Source organism: Papilio xuthus, unplaced genomic scaffold (genome assembly GCF_000836235.2).
Source record: "Papilio xuthus unplaced genomic scaffold, Pxut_1.1 DF826949.1, whole genome shotgun sequence".
NCBI classification, from domain to species: Eukaryota; Metazoa; Arthropoda; class Insecta; order Lepidoptera; family Papilionidae; genus Papilio; species Papilio xuthus.
In genome coordinates this window covers 2,557,723-2,582,297 of record NW_013531700.1, presented here as the reverse complement: position 1 = coordinate 2,582,297, position 24,575 = coordinate 2,557,723, and the positions used below count along the sequence as shown (strand labels likewise).

General features: G+C 32.1%; 1 protein-coding gene across 4 annotated transcripts in view; it reads right to left on the bottom strand.

The window, feature by feature from the left end:
• The window catches only part of LOC106120704 (uncharacterized), a 70,451-nt gene that overhangs the window by 19,328 nt on the left and 26,548 nt on the right, over positions 1–24,575 (bottom strand). For 3 of the 4 annotated variants that reach the window (XM_013316076.1, XM_013316077.1, XM_013316075.1), the window contains exons 9-11: positions 23,900–24,031; positions 23,169–23,663; positions 19,826–19,985 (exon numbers count right to left, since the gene is read on the bottom strand). In XM_013316076.1, coding sequence (XP_013171530.1) covers positions 19,826–19,985; positions 23,169–23,663; positions 23,900–24,031 — 787 coding nt within the window. The remainder of the gene's footprint in view (positions 1–19,825; positions 19,986–23,168; positions 23,664–23,899; positions 24,032–24,575) is intronic. The other variant, XM_013316078.1, reaches the window with a different exon arrangement.

Sequence of the window (24,575 nt, the reverse complement as noted above, 5' to 3'; positions counted from 1 at the left end):
AATATTTTACACCATGTTAAGTAACTATTTTTTTAAGTGACACTGTAAATGGTTTTATTTAACAAAAGTGAATAAAAACTCAATAGTCATTGAACACTTATTGAATAGACGAAGAATAAACAAATCGAATAATGCACCGGAAGTTACAGGTAGATCACCCTCCTTCCGGTTTTTGAATTTCGAATACACCGGAAATAGCGCGGCTATATGTTGGCTACGCTTAATTACTGATATACTAGCGATTTGTTTCGGCTTTGCGCGATTGCGTTCATTATTCCAGCCAATGAGATAGTAGAGATATTCTGCAAGGATATGAGATTCTCAAAGTAGAGATAAATTTAATTCTCCCCTAATCACACTGATGTGACGTCATTTATTAAGTAAAATGTAGTTGCGAATGAATAGTTTTTCATTAATTTACCTTTCATTTTCCTTCTCCGATCAAAGAATAAAGAAGTCGTTTCGATTTGTGTACCATACTTTAACAATAAGATTAATTTTTATTGTTTTCTGTCACAAAACCGTAGACAAAGGAGATGTTAACAATGACAAATAATGAATTAAATAAAACCTCGGTCTTGTCCAGGGTTTCAATTCATTGTAATTGCATTGTTTCGTAAAAGGACATGTAACAAAAACACATTTATAAAGAAAGTGAAGACAAAAAAATATATTCCATTTTCGTCCCTACGCCAGATCAAAATGAATGATAATTCCAAGTGTTTATATAAAACAGATATTCTATAATGAACCTTAACGGTATAGATTCAAGGTACGATTTTCTTTAATGTAATTCTTAAAGCTACTGGTTTACCTGTAACCACAAAATAAATTGTGTCTTAAAAAAACAATAAAGTTTAATTTTTACTAAAACGATTTGAAATATTATTATAGAACATACTTTTAAGGAAAATGAAAACGTATAAAATCGCCAGACAGACAGAGATTTACTAAGAGAGTACGATAATAATTTTTCATGACACAATGGCTTTACAATTTTATAATTCGATACCATTTGTGTTTTGACTCAAACGTCTCTTATCTTTGACAAAACAGACATGAAAATATGTATTAAAAAACTGTAGGCTAAATAAAAGTTGCACAGATAGGATTTTAGTTCAATTGAATCCACTCATATAGAAGAGCCTGCTATTAGTTTTTGGTGTTTATTTTTAAATGAAATCAATAGTTGTTTTTGTACAAGTGTATCGACCGTGAAAGATCACATTTAGGTTAGACCTCACTAAAACAAAAAAGGAACAATTTTCCTATTCTATTCTAAAGATAGAATCGATTAATATTTCACTTAAAAATGTATACAAAGATAATGTCGGTTAAAAAGTGGTTCCCACAAGCGCTTATCAAAATATACAAGAGATTATAAAAAGATCATACCCATCTGGCCCTCCGTTGCCGCGTAGTCCGGAATGTTTAGGCCGCACACGACTCACTGGGGAACACTTCGCATCTTCACTTTACACAACAACTCACAGTTCACTCGCACTCATTTTACAATTACAATTTAAAATTTAAATTTGGAACCTTTAAGAACACAATGTTTTAAATTTAATATGTCATATTGACGTTACGATAAAAATTTTACTTGAGTCAATGCTAACCGAATGATAGCATTGTTAAAATGTTACAAAGGACGAATAGAGTTATTTCTTATTAGAAGACCCTATATTAAATGTAACTCTTTTTGTCGGAGAATTCTTAGTTCTAATAAAAATTCAGACCAGCCGCCCATAATTTTAGAATAAATCATTCTTCATAGTACCAACCCAAGAGGTTATAACAAATTATAGATGAAAGTGGTTTGTGCAACATTGACCATAAATTTTAAAGATAGCCAAAGAACAATGGACGATTCATCTTAATCGTGTCTGGATGTCACAATACAATTGTTTATATATTAGTCTATAATTTAATTATGTAAAGTTATTTATTAAATTACGTTGCCTGTCAGCGGTCACAAAATAACAATGATAAAACATTAATGTAGACATAAGACGGGGTAGAAAGGATTTATAGTTATTATCACACAATTTTTGTGACTGGTGTAGTCACTAAAATTTATAACCGTATTAGCTGTCGCCCGCGACTCCGTGCGCCCGGAATTTAAAAAAAAAATATGAAAGTAGCTTATGTGTTCCACCATCCAAACCATCTTCTATACCTATGTATGCAAAATTTTATCGAGATCCGTTCAGCTATTCTTGAGTTACCTTCAAACAAACATCCATCTAAACATTAGTAAGATTTACCTTCGAAAAAAGGTCCTTCCTGTACCTTTAAACCGTAAAAAGTACTCGAATTATTATATTAATAAAGGCAGACGAATTCAAGGGCTAGTACAAGCTAGTTTATTATTAATATGCCAGTTATTCAGTTATCCAATGACTATCACATGCAATTTAAGCAAGGAAGTTGGATAGTATCCAACTTAGAATGTACTCATTTAGCATACTGAAGAGCTATATTGAAACAAGAAAACGCCAATTAAAATGCACTATGAATAACTTGTAGTTGTGATACGAAAGTTTTTAAACAAAAAACATTCTTACTTCAAACCTTACATTAGAATATCATCTGTATCTAACGCTAACTTAATGATTATTTTCTCCTAATTTTTATAACATTTTTATTACTATAATTAGATAATTTATATTTATTTGAATTGAGTATTTCTAAGTTAACTAATAACGCGTTAGTGGCGGGATCGATGGCAAAAACAATAAGAAGCCATCGTCCCGGAGTTCAGTGTTCGGGAATAGAACGGGTTCTAAATATAAACCGGCCGCTAGTGTGGCGCGGGGAAACGATGTTCTAAATTTAAAAGTTTTTCAAACTTTTAAATCTTTGCGTTTTGTCATGTTCAAGGTCGGAATATGTGTTGACATGAACTTGTAGAATATGAAAATTGTAAGTAGTACAAATCTAATTTTTTACACTTATAATACCTATATTATGAAATTTATTATATTTTAAGTATTATAAAATATGTAATAAGGAGATTATAAACAAATTTTATAGAAATAGACGAAATTTTTTTGTATAATACAATCTCTCGAAAAAAATTAAAAATAAGCATTTTGTATAAACGTAAAAGTTCATATAATTTAATTGATAATCAGATTCGTACAATAGAAAAAAATCTTTTATGGTTAAAAAGTTAACCGCGTAACCTAAAGTTTTGTGTTGTTAAATACACGCGTCAGTCAACAGATAGATTTAGAAGAGAAGGTCGTTTGTTTTATTTGAAACGAAACATCTGGCATTGATAATAGTGATACATATGCGACTATAACTTTAGAAGTAAACATACATTTTACGTATACTTTATTTTTTATTAAGTTCAATTTCTAGCAGAGACGTAAGTTTGAGTAAGCTTTATATCGATTAATGTTATTGTTTAGAAATACTCAATCGGTGCGAATCAAAACCAGCAATGTATATCGAAACAAAATTGGATGTTTACATTTCACAAATCGTTTCCCGTCTCATATAACTGTAAACTTTTGTTTTTCTCGAGTGTTTTGTGGGATATAAATTTTGAAACGATTCTCTTTATGTTTAGCCGTCGTTAAGTCGCGGTTTAATTATTTGTTCAGTAACCAAGCCTCAAGTATCGGATGTGGCGGCTAGGTTATAGCAACATTGAGATTTAATTGCTGGATAGCTATTGAGGATACGAGATTCTATTGTTAATTGGTTATTAGCAATTGTAAAATTAATAATATGTGTATTTATTTAAACGTAATTTAACTCAGAAAGACAGTTAGATTTATTGAATTCCACACGTATTTGTTTGAGAAATTTTTCTAATTTAGAATTCGTTTTCAAATTCCACTTACCGTGTATTATTACAATAAACACTAGTTTAAGGAATGTTTATTTATTTCAAACCAAAATAGAGAATTTGTTCGATCTATTAATAAACGAATTTACTGTTTTAAATTCTAGATTATTGGAAGGAAATAGATTTTTCGATTCACTAATCAAGACACAGAACGAATTTATCTTATCATACGAGTCTGCCTAACGCAGCAGTTAAAATGCTCGAAATGAAGAATTAAAAAATCGGAGCCCAAAATATTGTGACAAACGACAAATTAATCGTAGCAAGGACAAACACAATAAAACCCTGCGAACGAGTGACGTGTGATTCTAAAGTTTTGGAACTGAAGTCGACACGTGTTTGGGCGGCCATTTTTTTTGTGACCGTTACAGCGAGCGCTTATCTTCGCATAAATCACTATAAAACGACCATTGTGTCCCGAGACATGTTTAAATACGGACAATATGTTAATGGCCACATTCAAAATTATAACATTTTATCTCTTTTTGTTTAGCTTTCTTTGAAAAAGTCACGACCAAACGACTATAATGGTTTTGTCAGAATCAAGTTCCAATTAGATCGCCTTTTTAATTCGGCCTACTCTCTTTTTAGTTGATTTACAAATATCTCCATAAGGATTTATATTCAGGTCCTCATATTCTTAGGCATGGTCATTATGGTCAGTTACTTGCAGTAAACATATTAATTATGAGAAAATTGATTAGTAACTCACCAATTCACATTTATAATATTAGTAAGATTAAACCGATATTAAATTTATACGACCAATAATAGCCAAATAAAATCTAATTGAAAATATTACTTTTAGCCAAGAGCGAAATAATTTTGCAATATCTCAAGCTACAATAACGATGAAAACTTTCACTATTAAACTAACTGACCATCATAATAATTCGATTTGCATTACGACGAGAATATTCTATTGCATCGCGAAGCTTTCCCGTGGTAACGCTCTTCGGTACGAATTTAACCTGTAATAATCCCATGACCCGAGACTGATTACCACGCCGGTGTTTCTAAAGCGTAGCGAATCATTTCTCTATTTACGGTATTGTAACAATTTATAGAAAGTTACAGATTGCATATAGATTTGTACGTTCTTAAATAATAATTCTTGCATTACTTCCATGCTTATTAGGAACGCGAGAATATCTACCGTTGCTTTCTGAGACCGAAATCTTTGCAATACATATACCTATTATTATTTTTGACAAAACAGAGATAACAATATGTTTTACACAGGCATTTTGGTCTGAGAAACCCACGGTGAGTATTAATATTATTCGGTGCTGCCACGCTAATTTGTCGTAAAATATTGCAAAGGTATCTGACGTTAAAGATGTACATGAAAAATCTTTTTTTAAGTTATTGAACGGAAACAGAGAAACTATTTCTAAAAGTAGTTTGACAATTATGATTGGGCATCGTCTTTGACTACTGGAATAATTAAGTTGGTACATTTTGACACCGTTCTGACATATCAAGTGTGATCCTTTTTCATTTGTTAAGTGTTACTTTCTAACAAGTCATATAGGATTACAGGCGAAGTTAAGTGGGACAGGAAATGTTTGTGTGCATACTGCAACCTGAATAAATGCAGGGTTTAATTGATGTGCAGTGTTCGAGACGCACACAATGCGCTCGCAAACAAAAAGGTCGAACGCGATACTGGCGCCGCGTTGACGCCGTTTTCGAATCGTTTTATTGTAACCGCGCGCGCGGGAGATCTTTGGCGCGAATTTTGACAGTTGGTTTTAATATGACATTGTTTTTATTTAGTAACTTAATGAATAGAAAAAAATTACCTTAATTTAAATTACCAACGTTAAATTATTTAATATGTACTAAGCTGTAAGGACGAATTGCAAAATATAAACGAATTATTCATCGACTCTAAACACTATCAGATTTTTAACCGCGAAAAGGACTTTCTAATATAAACGGGCAAATTGTCAAACAAATCGTTCGTAGATTTAAGCAAGAATTTCAATGGCAGCACGAGCGAGCACGTTCATACATAAAGTGGTTACCAACTTTCTAGCAGTACAAAGATTACATTATTTTTCATGTTATTAATTTGCAAATGTTTAAGGAAAACGTTTTATTGATATTTACTAGTAAAGAGATGCAATAAAAATAACAATTAAAGTAGCCGCTAACAAATGTATTTTATAATAGATAAGAAAGAAATTATTTAAATAAAATACAGTCTTTGTACGTTGGTAATTATTTTTTCATCACCAAATATGTAAAAAGTAAACACAATCTGTAATTAAAGCAGAAATTACATTTAGTTTATCTGTTAAAGACGTTATTTTAGGATAATAATTAAGTAGGGCGTGTTATTGATACACCTGACTAATCTTAGTTCTAGAATAAAAATTTCCTAATGTAAGTAATAGATTTGGTATCCCTAAGCGCGTCGTCACGCGCGAGACATTGCGTCACAGACAGAGGCACATACAAATGTAATAGCCCTTATTTGCATAACAACCGCCGTACGTACTTGCCCACCGGCGCACGAATAGTTAACTCGTATGAACTGACAAACTGAATGAAGGTGAACTGCGTACAATTTAATACCAATTCAATATAATGTGAGAGCTGATGATGACGATGAATCAAATGCTAAACCGCATACATAGTTAATGATTTCTATAAGCTACGAAGAAATTCAAAGATATGTGTGAAGTCAACCAACTCCCGGTTTTTTTAATGTGTAGACTAGTTGTCGCCCGCGATTCAGTCCGCGTGAACTAAAAAAAAACTTAATAAGTAGGCTATGGTTCTTCCAAACTTCGTCCTACATCTTAGCCACATGTCAGCAAAATCTATTGATTCGTTTTAGATATGTCTTCTATAAAACATCCATCTAAACATTTATACTATTTGTAAGATAAAAAAAATTTTGACGTTATTTGCTAATAGAAAAGCAATTTATTATTTGACGTTTGTATGCATTTAAAAAAAGGTCAATGCTATCGCACAAATACGAATTCAGTCTTAGTAAATTGCTATCAAATTACAACGTACAATTTATGTCGTACGTGTATTTTATTAATAAAAAAAAAAATACTCAAAACAAAACAATCTAACTTTGTAACATTGAACCTTGACATAAAAGTCGATGACCTTAGAGTAGTAATAAAAATATATCAAATTATATGATACATAGAAAAGGATTCAATACAAATATGGATAGTTCATACCAATTCAAAACCAAAGATTGTAAAGAAATTAATGACGTTTTAATTGTGACTTAACAGTTGGTTTCTGAAACCAAAATTCTCGATTGGAGCATATTGTTATCTCTGTTTTGTCAAAGATAATGAGAGGGAAGACGATATGTCGAAATAAACGAATAAATCGTTTGTAACTATTGTTTTAAAGAATATAAACAATAAAATGTAGGAAGTCGACCGAATTCCTTTCAATTGCTATTAATTGTTGTAATCAAGCAATTGCGTGGAGGATTACACTGCAGAAATTAACGACTGAAATAGATACAACTGTACAAACATAAATGAACCTACGACCCTTCAAATTAGAGCTCAGATTCGCGATAATCAAAAAGATACCACGAGGAATAGAATAAATAGTCAAGTAGAGGCAACGGAGACAAATTACGTCCGTTTAGGGTCTAATGGCCTTTGAAGAGCTTTTGCTAAGATGACGTCACGCACTTTCTTTTTTTTAATGTATCGGTTGATGATATCATTGATTTTCTACGTCTTATGGACTGTTACCCTGAAGATATCACGGACTTAAAATCTAAGAATGATATTATACTTTTTATATTTGATTAAAATTTTCTTATGAAGAATGATTGAATCTGCATCAATGAAGGTCGTGCCCCGCATAAAGTTGATGATATCACTTATTGCGGCCATCAGAGTTCATTTAGAGGTCACTTAACGACCACTTAATGTAGAACAATAACAATGGAAACGAGGCCTTTGTGATGTTCTATGATGTTGGACCGTATGATTACAAGGGAGGTCAAATATGATTGGTCGTGTTTGAATCATCATAATTATAGTGATAATATGAGAGCAGTTGTGTTATTGTGTTGCATGTCGTGTGAATTTGTGTGACGAATGACGATGGAAATAACGTGCCAACTAAAATGAGAACAGTCAGGTACAGTCACGTACAAATGTGATTAGAACTATGAAGCACTGTTTAGAAATAATCAGTGATTGCATTTTATTGCACTCCATTGTACATTTGCGCAGAGAAGCGTACTTGTAATATAGTGTCTATATCAAAGAAAATTTCTATGTCACTATTACATTGTCAGTTCGCGCCTTTCAGTAGAAATGTGAGCCTGTGTTAGTTTTTACAAAAAAAAAATGTAAATTGTCATCCACTACTAGTTAAATATTAATTACATATAAGTATTTTAACTTGAGATTAAAACATTGAACAGAACATAAAAAGAAAAACAAGTAGGGATGTAAAGAATATGAAACAAGACGATGATCGTTGTTCAAAGTTTTTAAACCACGCAGATGCGTGTTTTCCTTATTATACCTGCAGCATTAGCATCCGGCTGAGCTGATAAACGTTGCCTCACTGGGAACAATGCAAACACATCGCAACTGCGTTTCACTAGATAGTATCTACTTTATCTATCCATGTTTGACGATCGTCTTTTTTCTATTCGACGTTTGCACAGTCGATTATATTATCAGAATATTCCCCTAAGGGTTTTAAGTCAACTTCAAACAAATTTGAGAGCTCCTTTCCATTTTAACGTGGTTTATTTCAAATGCGCCTCCACCATTACATCACTAAGTTACCAAGATTTTCATTTTATGCAACACACGTTAGATTTTGCATTTTTGACTTTATATGTATAACTTACATGTACCTCTCGGTTGTGTCGCAAAACTACATTTATGTGTACAATTAAACTACATCATACATGCAACTTTAACCGTTATGTTTGGTTAAAAACCTAACGTGTGTTACTTGCATTATGTTTGAGTACAACAATACTAAGCGTACACTTCCCGTTGCATACAGAAAGTCTATAATGAGAGTTGTGACAGACTGTAGCGCAAGTAACAAAGCATTAACATACATCGCTGCTGACTTTCGAGGATTATAAAATACTGCCATACGAGCTTATCGTTGGATCGTCTGTTACGTAATGATGTCGTAAAATTGTCAAGCTGTGGTAACATTTAAATGTAGATATTGTTAGTTGGAAACATATACTACGTGATTAACACAGAGTGGCAAACGTGTTTTGGATTAGTTGATTACAAGAAACTATACAAATATATAAATAGAAAAGCTATATTGACATAGTTTGTGTAAACTCCCATTCAACGAAGTAGTAATTTAACGAGGTAGTAAAAGAAACGTTCAAATCAATTCTACATTACCACAACACATTACCCTCGTAATTCAGTCGGGTTATAATAGATTATCCTCGTAATTATCAAGGTCCTACCTCAATCTTATGATCAAATTAATCGCAATCTAATCCTACATGAGGCCTAACCTCTGTACTCAAGATCATAAAAATCCAGTAATATTCTTATATCATTACATCTTTAAAGGAAACTCTCATATCAATCAGCAAATAGGGCATTATTTGTTCATTGCCTACCCGCATACATATGGTCATCCGTTGGATCTTTTTATCTATTATGTCAAACATCTGCGTTGCTCGGCAGCAGGGGCCGTTTTCATTGTCAATGCCTTCCTTACTGTAACTTTATTTGTAGGTATATCTCAAATAAACAAACCCTCTATTAGGCAAACGGTTGGAAATGACAGCTGATGTAGTTAATTCGTAAAATACAGGGCAGTATCGATAATGATATCGATAAAATAAATATAAATTGTCCCAATACAACGTAAAAAAGTGCACACTTTTTAATACATTGATCAGTGTCAACGCAGAAAGAAACTTCAAAGTATAAATTATCGAATATATTATCTTAAAACTTGATACCATAAAAGTTGTATAAATTTAAAAAGTCCAAATTGATTGACAGACAATCATAAAATAAGTTGATTCAATACCGCTTTAGCATATTACCGGAAACAAGTTTGGAAACTAATATAGATAAAACTACAAGATAAATTGTCCAATTACTCTTTTAATTAAAAAAAGAAATCGTTACGAAATAAGTTTGTGTAGTCATGATGTTAATATAAATTTCTCGTGTATCTTACAATCGTCTATCGTAAGCCTTACGGCACATGAATAATAAACGATTTAATGGAAAATAACCTCCAAATACGGTGTGCGTTTAATTTTATCTTCATTTGTTTTATAGAAGACCTATGTTCAGTCTTCCATAAAACCACAGGATGCTACTCTTTCCTTCCTCTCTCAATCAGCCCTTTCCCGCTGTGCTAACCCGCCATTTATCTTATAAATATAATCATTATTTATATAATTAAATACAGTATGGCTTATATATGTTGTTATATTCATCGAATTTCAAATAAATATGCGCACGGATTTCGTTACATTTAAAATTACGCCCTGTCTTTTACTAACTCCTCTAAAGTTGTATGACTGCAAATGTTTAAATAACAGTCTAGAATTTGTAATGTTCACAAATAATTGCTTTTCTTAGAACTTTCTACTAAAAATAGTAGTTACTGTATATTGGAACGCAGTTAATCTTAGGTTAAGTATAAATTTTAAAGTCACTAGGGGAAGATAAAATTACTTTCACCCATACATTTTTTGCTGACACAAGTCGGAACTTAGGGGAACTTCAAAATTAATCGTTACCATCCGGTATCCACTTGAAAGGAAGCTCTCCAGAAATTGATAAAGAAACGTAACAAGGAACCGTTCCTGTAGTGACGTGCTTTGGTGATGCTAATTACAGAACGGATGCTTCAAATAGATATTTATTTCAATAGGTAATTGATACTGACAATAAAATGTATTAGGAGCTTTCGAAATAGTTATTAAAAGTAGAATTAAAGATTTTTTTTTCGATATTGGAAACCTATACCGTAGGAATTAGAATAACTATTAAGTACCTTGAATAAAATTAAATATTTTTGAGCGTACTAACCACAATTTATGTTTACAATACTAGTAAAATATAACCATCTAATTTCTACAATAAATACATCACAAAATCAAATCTATAATAACAATAACCTGTACTAAAACAAGTTTAAGAAACAAGCAACAAGAATATATGTAAATATAAACGTAATTGTACAAAACTGGTCGTACAACGCAATGATCATGACCTTCCGATACCACGCTAGCGGCATATCTCAGATTATCTAAATGTTTGTAAAGAAAACACAAGCAAACTCAACATTGCCTAAAATCAACAATGATTCATCGAAATGATGATCAACGATACGTCAACGCTTACATAACTGTTAAAACTAACTAAGAATAACTATCGAGCATCCTCAGTTTGGATCGGATATTTGACAAGTTTTTATCGTTATTTAAATTAAGTTTATAGTATAATAGGTATATTAGTTTAAATTATTAAGGAATAAATATTTTATTAGTGAGAAATACAAAGTCATATATTTCTCATTGCAAAAGTATTGACGATAAAAATTATTGTGAAAGAAATTATAAACATGTAGGTATGAGTTACAAAAGTGCATGTTGGTATATTATCGTTTTTTGATTAAATTGTACACTGATATGCAGTTTCGTATAAATATGTAGGTGTTCAATTTAAATTATTTATTAGCTGCAATTCTGATAACTTGTTAGGAATTAATTATTATTAAGCATTAATTGCAGTCGATAACAGACCAATGGAAAATACAAAAACGTAGCTACAATACAAATAGAAACTTAATTAGTTTTCTAAATGTTATAGGTTTTTTACACAGTACACATTGTTTAAGATGGACGTTATGAAATATGTCATCTCAGGATGTTTATACAATAAAAAACCTTAACAATAATATAACTCTTGCGACAATCCTGCCCCGGATAAACTAATACTTTCGGTTTATTTTAAATTCTCCAAACTTACACAATCTCAGCAATTCTCTCAAATTCGCTAAAACCTCAAATCAAAAATTTTCGAACATAAAAACCTCTTTGGAATGTCGCCCAAACCACTATCACTCTTATCGCGAAGATTATAAATAATTAAATTAGCTACTGACTTGATAACGAATGAAAACAAATCGTTTTAAATTTGTTGGACACTTTTATTGTTGCACATTAAATAAATTAATTGTTTTTGAACTCTCACGGTAACACAATAAGGACTACAATAAACAAACAATTATAATTCCACTTTATCCAAAAAAGGCGGCGTTTTCGATCGATGCGCGCGAGCAACTGAACTGACAGACGAAATCATCGGCCATGCGCAAGCGCAGGTATAACCCGACCAATTTTAAAATCACAACGAAACCTTGCGCATGTATGTACCAAAAGAGATATTTAAATGCACGTTAAATCTGTATGTTTATTCAGCGTACATCCGAGGTATTTTTAGTAAATAGGCAGGGCAGGTAGCATCCGAGAAAGGGCCAAGGGCTTCAATTGCATGTAATTAGATTTTGAGGCAAGTACCTACAACTTTTGAAGACACACCTTTTTTCGTAACCTTTTCGTACACCTTTTTTTCTTCAAGGGTTCTTTTCAAACAAAAGTAAAAGAAGTCTCAATAGATGATAAAATTTACCACTAAAATGCACTTAAATAAAAGAACCATTCAAAATGGGATCACGGCAGTCCACCTTAAATTAAAAAAAAAACCTATTTATAAACACTTCCGATTATTCGCGCTTGTAAGAAATCGAGGACAAGAGCCGTGTAGGTTTGTTATCGTAATGAGGTCATTGATCTCATTCCGTAGATCGTCGGGGGATCGATTTGGATCGATATACGGAATAAGGCAGTGTCATTGCTCCGCGCCCACTGCTCCCGCGCCGGAGGACGAATTGACAGCTGTCAAATGTCAAACTGTAGCAGAGAGAATATCTTGTATATGATTTATGAAGAGATGTTGAGTAAGGTTAAGGTCCAAAGCGACTGAGCACTGTCTAAATATAAATAAAATCACGTTCAGTTGTGCCTTATGCGTTCCTCAAACATTTCAAAGAATTTTATGAGTATTCCAAAGGGTTATTCTTACGACGCCAGAGGTTTGTGCCTTAAAAATTTCAGCTGGTTTTTTATAATAGTTAAAATCATATTTTTATTTAATTGTAGTAAAAATCGGTTAGCAATATTCTAAATGTAGTCATTTAGAAATCTTTTCTTTCTTTTTAATATCATAAGGTGGCAAACGAGCGAGCGGCCACCTGAAATCGCTGATATAGCGATGTGACCGTTACCCATAGACATATGCAATTGCATATGAGGGGAGGATGCACATAAAGAAAATATATTCCATTTCCATGCAACCTCTCATCCGGAAAGTCCACTTCCACGTCCCATCCTTTCCTTATAAGAAAAAGGGTGGGAAGGGAAAGAGGACTGAATAAGGCCTCCGGGACGCACACTCATCAGACGAAACGCGGAATTGCTTCCACTTCACGCATGTCTTCTGTGGTCGTGGTATTTCAGCGGGCGAACCGGGCCAATTCGTGCGAAGATGTTAAAGCGGGCTCTACCACTGTCATCTGGTATAGTTTGACGGCTGGATATATACCTGACTTGGTTACGAATTGCGCGGTAAAGGAAAAGTGACGACGTTGGGCACATGCTAAATTACGAAAGATTAACTTCGTATTTTAGAAAAAGAAAAAAAGGAAATAATCACAAACCTATTAGATTCAATAGCGAAGTCTCCGAAATTAAATTAAAAAAAACATGTTTATTTACTTTTCCGTAGAATTAAATATTACAATATGCAAATCTTGTTCATTAAATTACAGTCTTATGATCAAACTCATAATTACTTTGAGACAAATTAAAAGCAAAAAGGTATATTGACCGCGACTTTAGAAATCAATTAACCTTAATGCTCTTTGATTACAACAGAATTAGCAATAATCATTTTTATTTATCTTTATTGCAATATCAATTGCAAAATTACCGCAACTGAAAGAAAAAGGAAAAAAAATATATTATAGAAAGTGACAATGGCCAAGAATAAAAAAATCCTCAACTTTATATCGAATCGGTTGGTAATCTCACGACTTTATAAATAAAGACGTAAACTGGGATATTAATTTAGACCAGGTAATGAATTGTGTAATAACATGATACAATTGACTACATTTAGACTTTTAGAACTATATTCTTTTTCACACCACCTCGTCCAAGCTCGATGTCAGAATGTTCAACCGATTTAATTTTTTTCGCCCCACTGACAACCTCAAAGTTTTGCTTGTACAAAATATTCGAATTGCCATTGTTAAGCTTCTAAATTAGTCTTTTGTATGGTTAGTTTATTTCGATTGAGTCCAATTTCCAAAAGGAGACTTTTTCATTCTAGCTGCATCATTAAAACTGACCATAGTTGAGTCTAACATCTTGAGGCTAACATCTAGTTTACACTATTTGCACAATACAAATGACAACTTTATTAAGTAAATATTAAACTTGCCGATTGGCAATGTAATAAAACAAGCAATAAATACTCTGTTGATAGCTATCAATTCTTGATTATTCATCGCCCGGAGCCACACCGTCCAGACGGGAAGGATACGTACGCAAATTATGTTTACCCACAAAAATGTTACTAGCAGTCTTTAAAGTGACAATTTTAAGGGTCATTTTAGACTGGTCGATTTGCTAATTAAATGCATGTGGCGTTGGTTTTCGTGAGTCGCCGGCGCGACGCCCGAGAAATCTTAGCGACAATCGACTCGCGCACGGCCACTGACTATTTAAGGGTTATTCTTGAATGTTAAATGTTAAATTATTCACTCCCGATAATTAATATATTGACGATAAATTTTATACGATATTGAGTCTTATTGCAAGAACCTATATTTCAGACACCGTTGCAATAAACAATAATAAATAAATTATGAAAACAAACACTATAAAAGATATTGTTACTTGATTAAGATTACAGAAGGATTCGATAATTTGCATCAAATTAAGGATGCATTTTGTACTGAGGTTGACTATTAAAAGGCTAAATGGCAAATCTCTCAAATTAGTGTTTGAAATGTAAAAACCATACGTAGTTTTACGGACATATAGCTGTCCAATACAAGCCGCTTACCCTACTATAGTAAAGAAGAGCTAAATAATAATTATTAATAATGATTACTTCTACAACACTATTAATCTTTTAACGCATAACTTGCGCTGTTACGATATGTGTAATTGCACATCCTTTATAAAGTCATTAAAGTTATTTAAAGCTAAATTTACAATTATTATGTTGCACACCGATATGCGCACTTTAAAATTGATTTTGTAACAAAGTAAATGTGGTGTCAGAAAGGTCAGGGAATGGTATTTATAACTTGTAGGTTAATCGGTACGATAAACGTGTAGTAGTTGTTAAACGAGGATCAAACCTAACATAAGGATAAATTTTTTGAAATTTAATTAGCTTCTCTAAAATCAAAAATATTATTTTTTGATCAAATAATATAAATCATTTTAATGAAGGTTGGCTCTCTAAAAAAAAAACTTTTAAGATTGAAAGTTCATATCTTTTCTATTACATTAATCTCGTTTCTCTCAGTAAGTTAATTTATTTATTTTTAAGTAAGTAAGTTTATTCTCTATATACTGATCTAGTCGAAAAACAATTCATTCATCATTTGTTTCAGAGATTTATATCCCTGTATAAAACAAATCGTTATCCCTCTCATTATCTTTGAAAAAACAGAGATACAATATTTTTATTATATACAGGAATTTTAGTCTCAGAAACCGACGATCAGTTAACATTTTCATGCAATAATTTCATCAGCTTCAGCTGTAAACATGTAAAAGGCTGTCCTGATTTAACAACCTTAAGCTTTACGAAACACCCTGTAGTAAGATCTTATGTTACGTCAGAATATATTAACACTTAACGAACGACCTTAGCAGTTACGAATGGGAGAAAACGCATAACATTATATCGTGGTCCAAGCAAGTAAACATATAATTCATTACCAAAAGTTTTTATTTCTCATATTGAATTTGCACTAAAGGACTGGAATTTAAGTATTGACTTAATCTTTATTTAGTGAAGATGTTTAATGTTCATAATATTATAAATGCGAATGTTTAGACGGATGGATGTTTGTTTAAACGTATCTCCAGAACAGCTGAACGGATCCCGCTGAAATTTGGCATAGATGTAGAACATAGTCTGGAAGAACACATAGGCTACTACTTTTTTTTAGTTCCGCGCGGACAGAATCGCGGTCGACAGCTAGTCTAAAATAAAGTCGATATATTTAAATAATATTATTTACATGTGAAATTTACACATTTGAACAGATTTTTATAACGTTATTAGCTATGTAAGTACAAACTAAACAAACTAACTAAACCGTACGTTAATAAGTACAAAAGATCTCATCGAGTCGGCGCCCGCGCCGCTTTAGTTGCGCTTTTTGCGCGCACTATCGCACGGTTGTCTTGCCTAGCCGATACGCTTTGTCGCACTTTAGTAGGGCCTTTGTTCCAATAACAGGTATTCTATTCAATAGGCAGGAGGGTTAATGTACAATTAGTGTTTTTGTTAAGGAATCTTACTTTTAATAGGCGGCGGTAAATTTTTCTAGTGCTTTTTCTTTGAAGTATGACTCTTTGAAAGAACTTGTACTTAGAAGTTGTAAAGAAGGATTTGGTTTCGAGAAATTGATGAATCAAACGAACCAATAAGTAACAATGTTCAATCGTCGATCTATCTTTTTTAACTTTTATTTTTTTTTAATGAGGGAATAACAAGGCATTTTCGTAAAGGTATTTTGGTAAACTCACAGTAAATGTTTACATTTGATTATACGGACAGTTGGCATGGAAATAATTACATGCGACAGATAAATAGAAAACCATTACTAAGATAAGACACGGAGAAATAATTGTTTGTTTTAAAACTATACGTGACTAAAGCTACATACTGTAATAATAGACAGGGTGTTCTATAATGGTATATTGTGTCCACCACGTATTCTCACTGATTTTTTGAAACATAAGTTGAACTTTTCTTTTTCAAGTATATCTCGTTAAAATGACGTTTATTGTATAGGTTATATTTTCATTTGTTTCAAAATCGCAACGACACGTTTCGTTCATGTGAATTGCATCTTACGAATCGTATTAAAACTAGAAATTTTGTAAGAGGAGAAGGAAGTTCTTGCGGTTACCCTAATGCCGGTTGGAACGAGTAAATCAAGTTTTAGTTTCGGTATGAGGAAACCGCGATGCCATCTGCGGTCGTACCTCGTAAATATCTTTCAATTATTTAATTTGAAACTTGAAACATCATTAACACATTTCATATCATTTACACTTTACTGATAAGCATTAGAAAGAAATACCATAAAAGAAAAATTACGTATAAAAGCGGTAAAAATGTTTGTACTTATTATTTTTCATGTTTGATAAAGTAAAAGCAGAATTATATATATATAATAATATAATAAATTTACATTTAATTATCTAAAGTTAGAAATATCTAATGAAGGTGTATATGCACTTTTCTCAAAGAAAAATTTACCTGTAACAATTAACTACAATAAAAAATATATTGACCTTTGCCAACTCTACTTTATATTTAAGCACAATAGTAATCACAGAATAACTGTGTTGTAAGACAGTTATAATAGCTTGTTACACGAGATATAGTTATAAAAATTTGTTAGTATTCACGCTTGATAAAAAACATTAAAATGCTGCTATAACAAGTTCGATTCAAAATATTATTTAACGAAATTGAAAATGTATTTTTGGGTTTTTACTATGAATTACATATATTATCAAAGGTACCTAGCGCCAAAGAGAAGGAGATACCTATGCATTGTTTACATTTGGCAACGTCACAAGGAATTGCAGAGGTATGTAACATTTTAAGTTACTTCTCTTCATTGGCTTACCCATACCGATCTACATCTTCTCATTCATATTTGAATTTTTCTTTGTCATATGCTGTTCTTTGCTCCTAAAACCATGCCCATAGCATGCATGCTTTTTGTACTCTTATATATTAGAAGTAAAATATTAAATTAATTTTACAAATATTATTCAAAGTAAACATTTTTAGAAATATGTAAGTCACAAAGTAATTTTTTTCAAATTTTGTTGACGATACACGCTAGCAGCATTTTAGTTACATTAATATGTATTCGAGCGCATTATCACGTCTATCATATTCCGTGAGGCGTGAAGAATTGTTAACTTAATAGAGTCATTCGGGTCAAAGCTTGGTGCATTACGAGCACGTTTTTACTTGTTATTAGAAAGGAACTAGTTTTTGTATGAGTTTGTTGAAGGTTATAGTGACGATCATAACAAAATACATTCAGACATAAAATAGCTGTCACCCCGCCCGTGTCTCCGTCCGCGCCGTATTAAAAAACTTAACTAGTAGACTATGTGTTCTTCCAGACTATAATCGGCATATGTGCCAATCAGCGAGATCCATACAGCCGTTCTACTACCTTCAAACAAATATCCATCCCAATTTTACATTGGCATTTATAATATTTGTAGGATTAGTAAGATTGTTATTTAAAATACATATTGTAGTATAATATATTCCTTAATATTAGGAGCTAACATAAATAATGTTCCGTTACATCAAGTATGGTCTGTTTTTAAGGATTAAATTGTTATATGGGAGATTGAGATTTTTATCAATCGACCTATCGATGTCTTCCGATTAATCGATTTCAAATAGATCTACATTTAAGTAAATAGTTACATAAATCAGATGCTCTCTGATTTTGAAATGTTCTTTATACTATTTAATGTTGATGTAGAGTTTTCTTATAAACAGCGTATTAACTGCGAGATGAAGAATAATATTTTGAATGTCATTTATTTGATTAAAAACAAGACTATTCAAAAATCTGAATGTCTTTTTGTATTCCCAAATAATAGACAATAGCAATGGAAGGCGTGAATAGTGAATTTTGGTCGATTCTTTTATTTGTTTCGCAAACAGAGAGCGGACTGTCGGTATGCAAACAGCCGCAACATCGACAGAAAATCCCCAATCAAATATTTCACCAATATTTGATTGGATCCGATGCGTTTTATTTTCACACTACCCACAAAGCTTTCGACGATTTTTGAGATGATTTTTAAACTTTAGTACTGATGCTTTGTGAAACAATTCGAGGGTTACAACTAAATTAAAACACTACAAATATATTAAGGTACATAATAACAAACATCATGAATAAGCAACTACAAAATAACTATCACTAATAGTGATAAGTTTTTTTTAAATAATATCTAAAAGGTTTAACCATTACTCAACATGCCCTACACTGCATCTATAATCGTAAATCATTAATTGCATTCATGTGCGGACATTTCGTAACCAATCATTGCCATGCTTATTGCTAATAGCTGTAACTCTTGATAGAGATTGATTAGTTATAAAAAAGGTAATTTTATATTGCGTTAATATAACTGTATACTGACAGTAATGATTAAATATCGAATAACTACATGAAGTAATTGCATCGAATTGGATAATCGTAAAGAATTGAAAGTTTATATTCGTGTTTCACTTTCAATAACTGCAATAAACCAGTACCGTTATTTTATTTTCAGGAGTCGTTGTTTCTTGTCTTTTACAGAGAATTAAGACTATCAGACTAAAAAGTTAGTTATTCTTTGATCTCTCTATATTAAAAAAAGAAACACAAAAAAACAAGCGTCAGGGCAGTGGAATTTCAAAGTAATCACAGAATAAGCAAAAAGTAGTAATGCTGCATACAATTCACAGAAATAAGAAAAGATTTCTCCATGTAGAGGGTAGGTCGTAGTTTCACTCGATCCTAGGGCCTAATCGGTCTGCTTCTAAGGAAATCTTTGTTAAGTATTAGAAATAATACCTATATACTTACCAGCGAATGGTACATCGCAGACGTACTCCTCCACGTAGTTGTCAGTGTTCCCGCTGCGGTCCGTGGCACCACTAGCTACTGATGCAGCGGACGCGGCGCGTAGCAAACACATGTCAGTCTCCGTTTGACTGTCGCGCAGCATGGATCTCCGTTTGTATTCCTAGCAAAATATAGGCAATCGTTAAAATTCCATATACATATTTCGATCGTATTAACATGTCTAAGATGTGCCAATAGCCTATTTCTTAAGGGTACGGATTTCCGATAACATGGTCGAGAGTTCGAATCCCGCCTTTAGACTATTATCGTAAACCATATCCTAGCACAAGCTTAGTTGGAATGGCACAAGAAATATTAGTATATTAAATAAAAACGTGCTATAGTGCCGAAGTTAGAGTTAAGATTTAGAAAGTGTTGGAGAGCTTAATAAATATTCCATCTCAATTTATAACGATAGCCGGACAAGCTTACAATGTGTGCCTTTGATGCTATTTTTATAGATAACCTAAATACTGGATCGAAACTGTTGTTATGGAGTCAGTAAAATGGCCTTGAAATATTTTGGCATTGGCTAGATTACATTCTTAGGGATTTTCCTGTATATTTACTCTTACCATTTTGTTTTCATCTCGGCGTCAGTTATAAAAATCATCTTATTGTCGAATTACCTAAAAGTGCCCTTTAATAACTATCAATAACTCACTTAAACTATACAACACATTATATTATTCAGTTGATGAGATAACTAAGTCAAATTTATTTAATATTAAACACAGATTTAAAATTATAACAGACAGCCAAGTAAACTTTCATTTCTGTAAAGACAATATAGTACTTATGCGCTTGTTTGCTTGCATTATAAAAAAATTAGAAGAAATACTTTAATGTTTTACTTTTTTGCCTTGATTGCAAGTTAAAACTGCCGTTTCATCATCATTTTTTGTCCAGTTTCGAAAGTGTGCAATTTTTCATATTTACCTTATTGCTGGTTGATTTGTGTGAGGCGCCTGCGATATTTATCTATTTTAATAAGATTGTGTCAATTTATAAAAATCAAGTGTACAGTTAATAACGTTTGCTTTAAAAAAAATAATATATGTATCAATAAGTGTCATTTTAAAATATTGCTAGTGAGTTTATAAACTATCGACGTGATATATGTTTCAATTTTGAAAAAGAGAGCGCCTGTAGAAAATAAAACTAAGTAACTTTGATAAGAAATTGCTATGAGATAATTTGTTTCTTGGCGTTCTGAATTATATGTTGTATCTCTCAAACAAAACAAAAGATGACATTGTCACAGCATTTCCTACCAAAATAATTACCAGAAATATGTATTTACAAATCATAAAATCCCACCCTCGACTAAATCATTGATCTATTAATTAAAAAAATATAGCAGAGAAAACATAGACAAAAAAAACATAAGAAACAATTAAAAATAAAACAACAAAAATGTCAATAATAAAGCTTTATTAAAATAATATAACTAAATAAAATCGAAAATAATACAAATGATAGCTTAAAATAACTAAATACTCGAGCTAATTCATTTGACAAAGTGGTATAAACAAAAATGTTACAACAAAATTGCCTTTTTAAAAAAAATAGCAAAATTCTAATTTTAAACATTAACTATGCAGTATTTCTTTATTTCTTAAGACAATTTTGTTTTGATGTCATTTTTGTTTACTTCGCTTTGTTTGAAAAATTAGCAAAGACTAAAATTAACAAAAGGAAACAAGAAATGCCTGATAAATTCTAATTAAATATACTTCAGTCTACTAATTATATTGAATACTTTGTAAGTCATATTCTGTCATGATTTCATTGAAACATTTTTTTTTGTCTTTAGAATTTCTTAACAAATTAATAACGGTAAAATTCAATTAATTAAATTCATAAGGATTAAAATAGTAAAGTTCATATTATTTCGATTTTTAATTAATTTTTAATGTGAAATAGATCACATTGTAATTTTGTAATACAAAAGTTTTAGTACGAGTTTATCAAATGCATTTGAAATGCCGTATTCTATCAAACATTTCTAAAAATATAATAATACAATTAAACACAATAGGAAACGTAAATTTAAAAATATAAAACATTTAAAAAGGTAATTTTATAGAATACTGATATTAGTCGGTTACACAATTTAGAAAATACCTAATGGCCTCATAAAAAAAAACAAAACATTAACCAAAATTATTTCTCACTGAAAATATTTAAACAATACTAACGAAATAGCACCTTAGCATTTAGCTTAATAATCTATTTACATAACGTATTACTTTAAATACCACGCAGTCACTTAAGAAAATCCTTAGTGTAGATTTCTACGGAAAATCTACACTAAGGTTGGCATTAACTGACGTTTAATTACTGAGAGCACCGAACGCCAGAATGGCGGTTATTTATCACAGAACATTTTAAATGCCCTGAGGTTAACAGTTTTAACTATTGGTGACGTCACCTTGAGACTTTTTCCTAATCCTTATCTCTTCCACAACCTCCATAATTAGCTGAAATATTTGAAAATATTTATTGAAAATAATGATAAAGTTGTCAACGATAAGGCAGAGGCAATACGCATGCGTTGTTTAAAGGAGATGCAAATATTAGTGCGTTATAAAACTATTTAAAAGAAATGTCGTAATGTATTTGTTAATAAAATAAAAATTATGCAGCAATATAAATATTACAAATTGTATGATACTGAATTCCAGAGACTCAACTATTTGGGAGGTCAATCTAGGAGAATGCATTCATGTCGGATTTTTTTTAAAATAAAATATTAGCAGATTTTTTTTGTAAATTCACTAATATTTCTTTTACCATTCCAACTCAGCTCTAGGCTTGTGCTAGGATATGGTTTACGACAATAGTCGAATGGCGGGATTCGAACCCCCGACCTCGTGGTCGGAAATCCGATTCCTTAATCATTAGGCTATTGACGCTTAATTAATAAAATTATTTATCAATACAGTCTATAATTTATAATAAATAAGTGTAACTTACATATACTTTTGTTATTTGTATTCTAGCTAACACAAAATAATAGAAAAGGTCAACGTATCTTCTAGTACAACATAATGGGCACTACATAGAAATATTAAGGCGTTAGCAAATACATATATAGACAAACGAAAATTTTACAAATTACTTCTTTGTTACAGATAAAGACGAAATATGATTTTTTTTAATTCGATATTAAATACAGATATGTATAGATTTTGTTTTCATGCATCAAGACGGTTAACTATAAGATTTTGTATACAACAGATTTTTAATTAAAATATGACGTAATAGTGCATTGTGCGTGCTAACATCAATCAGGACTAACCTGACTAAGCGGCCTGATGCGTTCATGTATGCTGTTCTCTGCTTGTTTGGCTGACGGTGGCGGATGGTCGGGAGTCGGGGGCTGGTCGTAATGTGTCGGTGACAAGGGAATAGTCGCTTTATGCCTATCGTAATACCGTTCGCATTCGCTTGGGCTATTCATCGACTGATCGTCTAAAAGACTTTCAAGTGAAGATCGTTCTTGGTTCGAGAACTTTCTAGATCTGGTGTCGTTCATTCTGATCTCGATGTTTTCGTAGGAAGGTGGGAAATTGTTTCTACGAAGTTTTCGTCTAGGATTCTGTTCTTTTATGACGACATTTTCGTACATGGCCGTTATGGCGACGGGTTGCGAACGATTTTTGAGACTGGGTCTGGGATTAGGGATGGGGATTACTCTGGGAGAGTTGTGGTTTTCCTCATATTCGGCATACGATAGTTTACCGTCCACGTACTGATCTACTGAGCGACCATGCTTGAGGTAATGTTTAGCACCCTGTAACAAAAAACAAATGTTACATTGTAGTCCCAGAAGTTTCCAATAGATATATCGACAATGACTTCAGATGCCATCAACAGAGTAACACGGAATACACAACGCTATGTTATGTCTATAATTTCCAAAAATATCTGCCCAAAAAAAAAGAACATTCGGTTGATAAAAGACCACAATTTTTAAACTATATCCGTCTAATTTTGTTGAAATAACTCCGTGATTTGTTGGTCTATTACCTGTATCTCATCCAAATCATCCTGGCTCCTGGCGTGCGCCCTTAGCTCGTAGCTGTAGCCGGAGGAGGGGGAGTTGGCGTGGGTGGGGGACACCGACAGATTCCGTCGGGGGGGTTTCTTTGGGGGCGTCGGCTGTAATACAAGTACAGCCTCAGTTTGCACACTACAGTTTGAACCAACAACTACTATGTGGATGAGATTTGACGATTCAATATACACTCATGTTGACCAGATTTCTTTTTAATATACATTTTCTAGTAACCAAAAAATAAATGTAGAATCGTCTCATTAACTAATGTATCCTGTTAGTAAATACTCATAGAATGCGTGTATATTTTTAGTTCATCTTCATTGTCAACGCAGTGGAGATAACTGTCGCAATTGCGTAATTTGAATGATGACGAGAAAATATTTACGTTTGGTCTAAGAATATAACACAGTTAGGAACAATTAACCTAGTTAATAATAATTCATAGTTTTAATTTAAATTTTAATGGACTCAGACGTTGGACGTCCAGTTTAATAAAACTGCAATAAGCAACTATTATTTGCACATGGAGAAGAAATTTTTCAAATTTATACGAAGAAAAATATATTTGCGCGTAGCGAAACCCACTCAAAAAACGAATCAATCGCAAAACTTCTCAATCTTAAAAAGGTACGGCAAATAGAATCC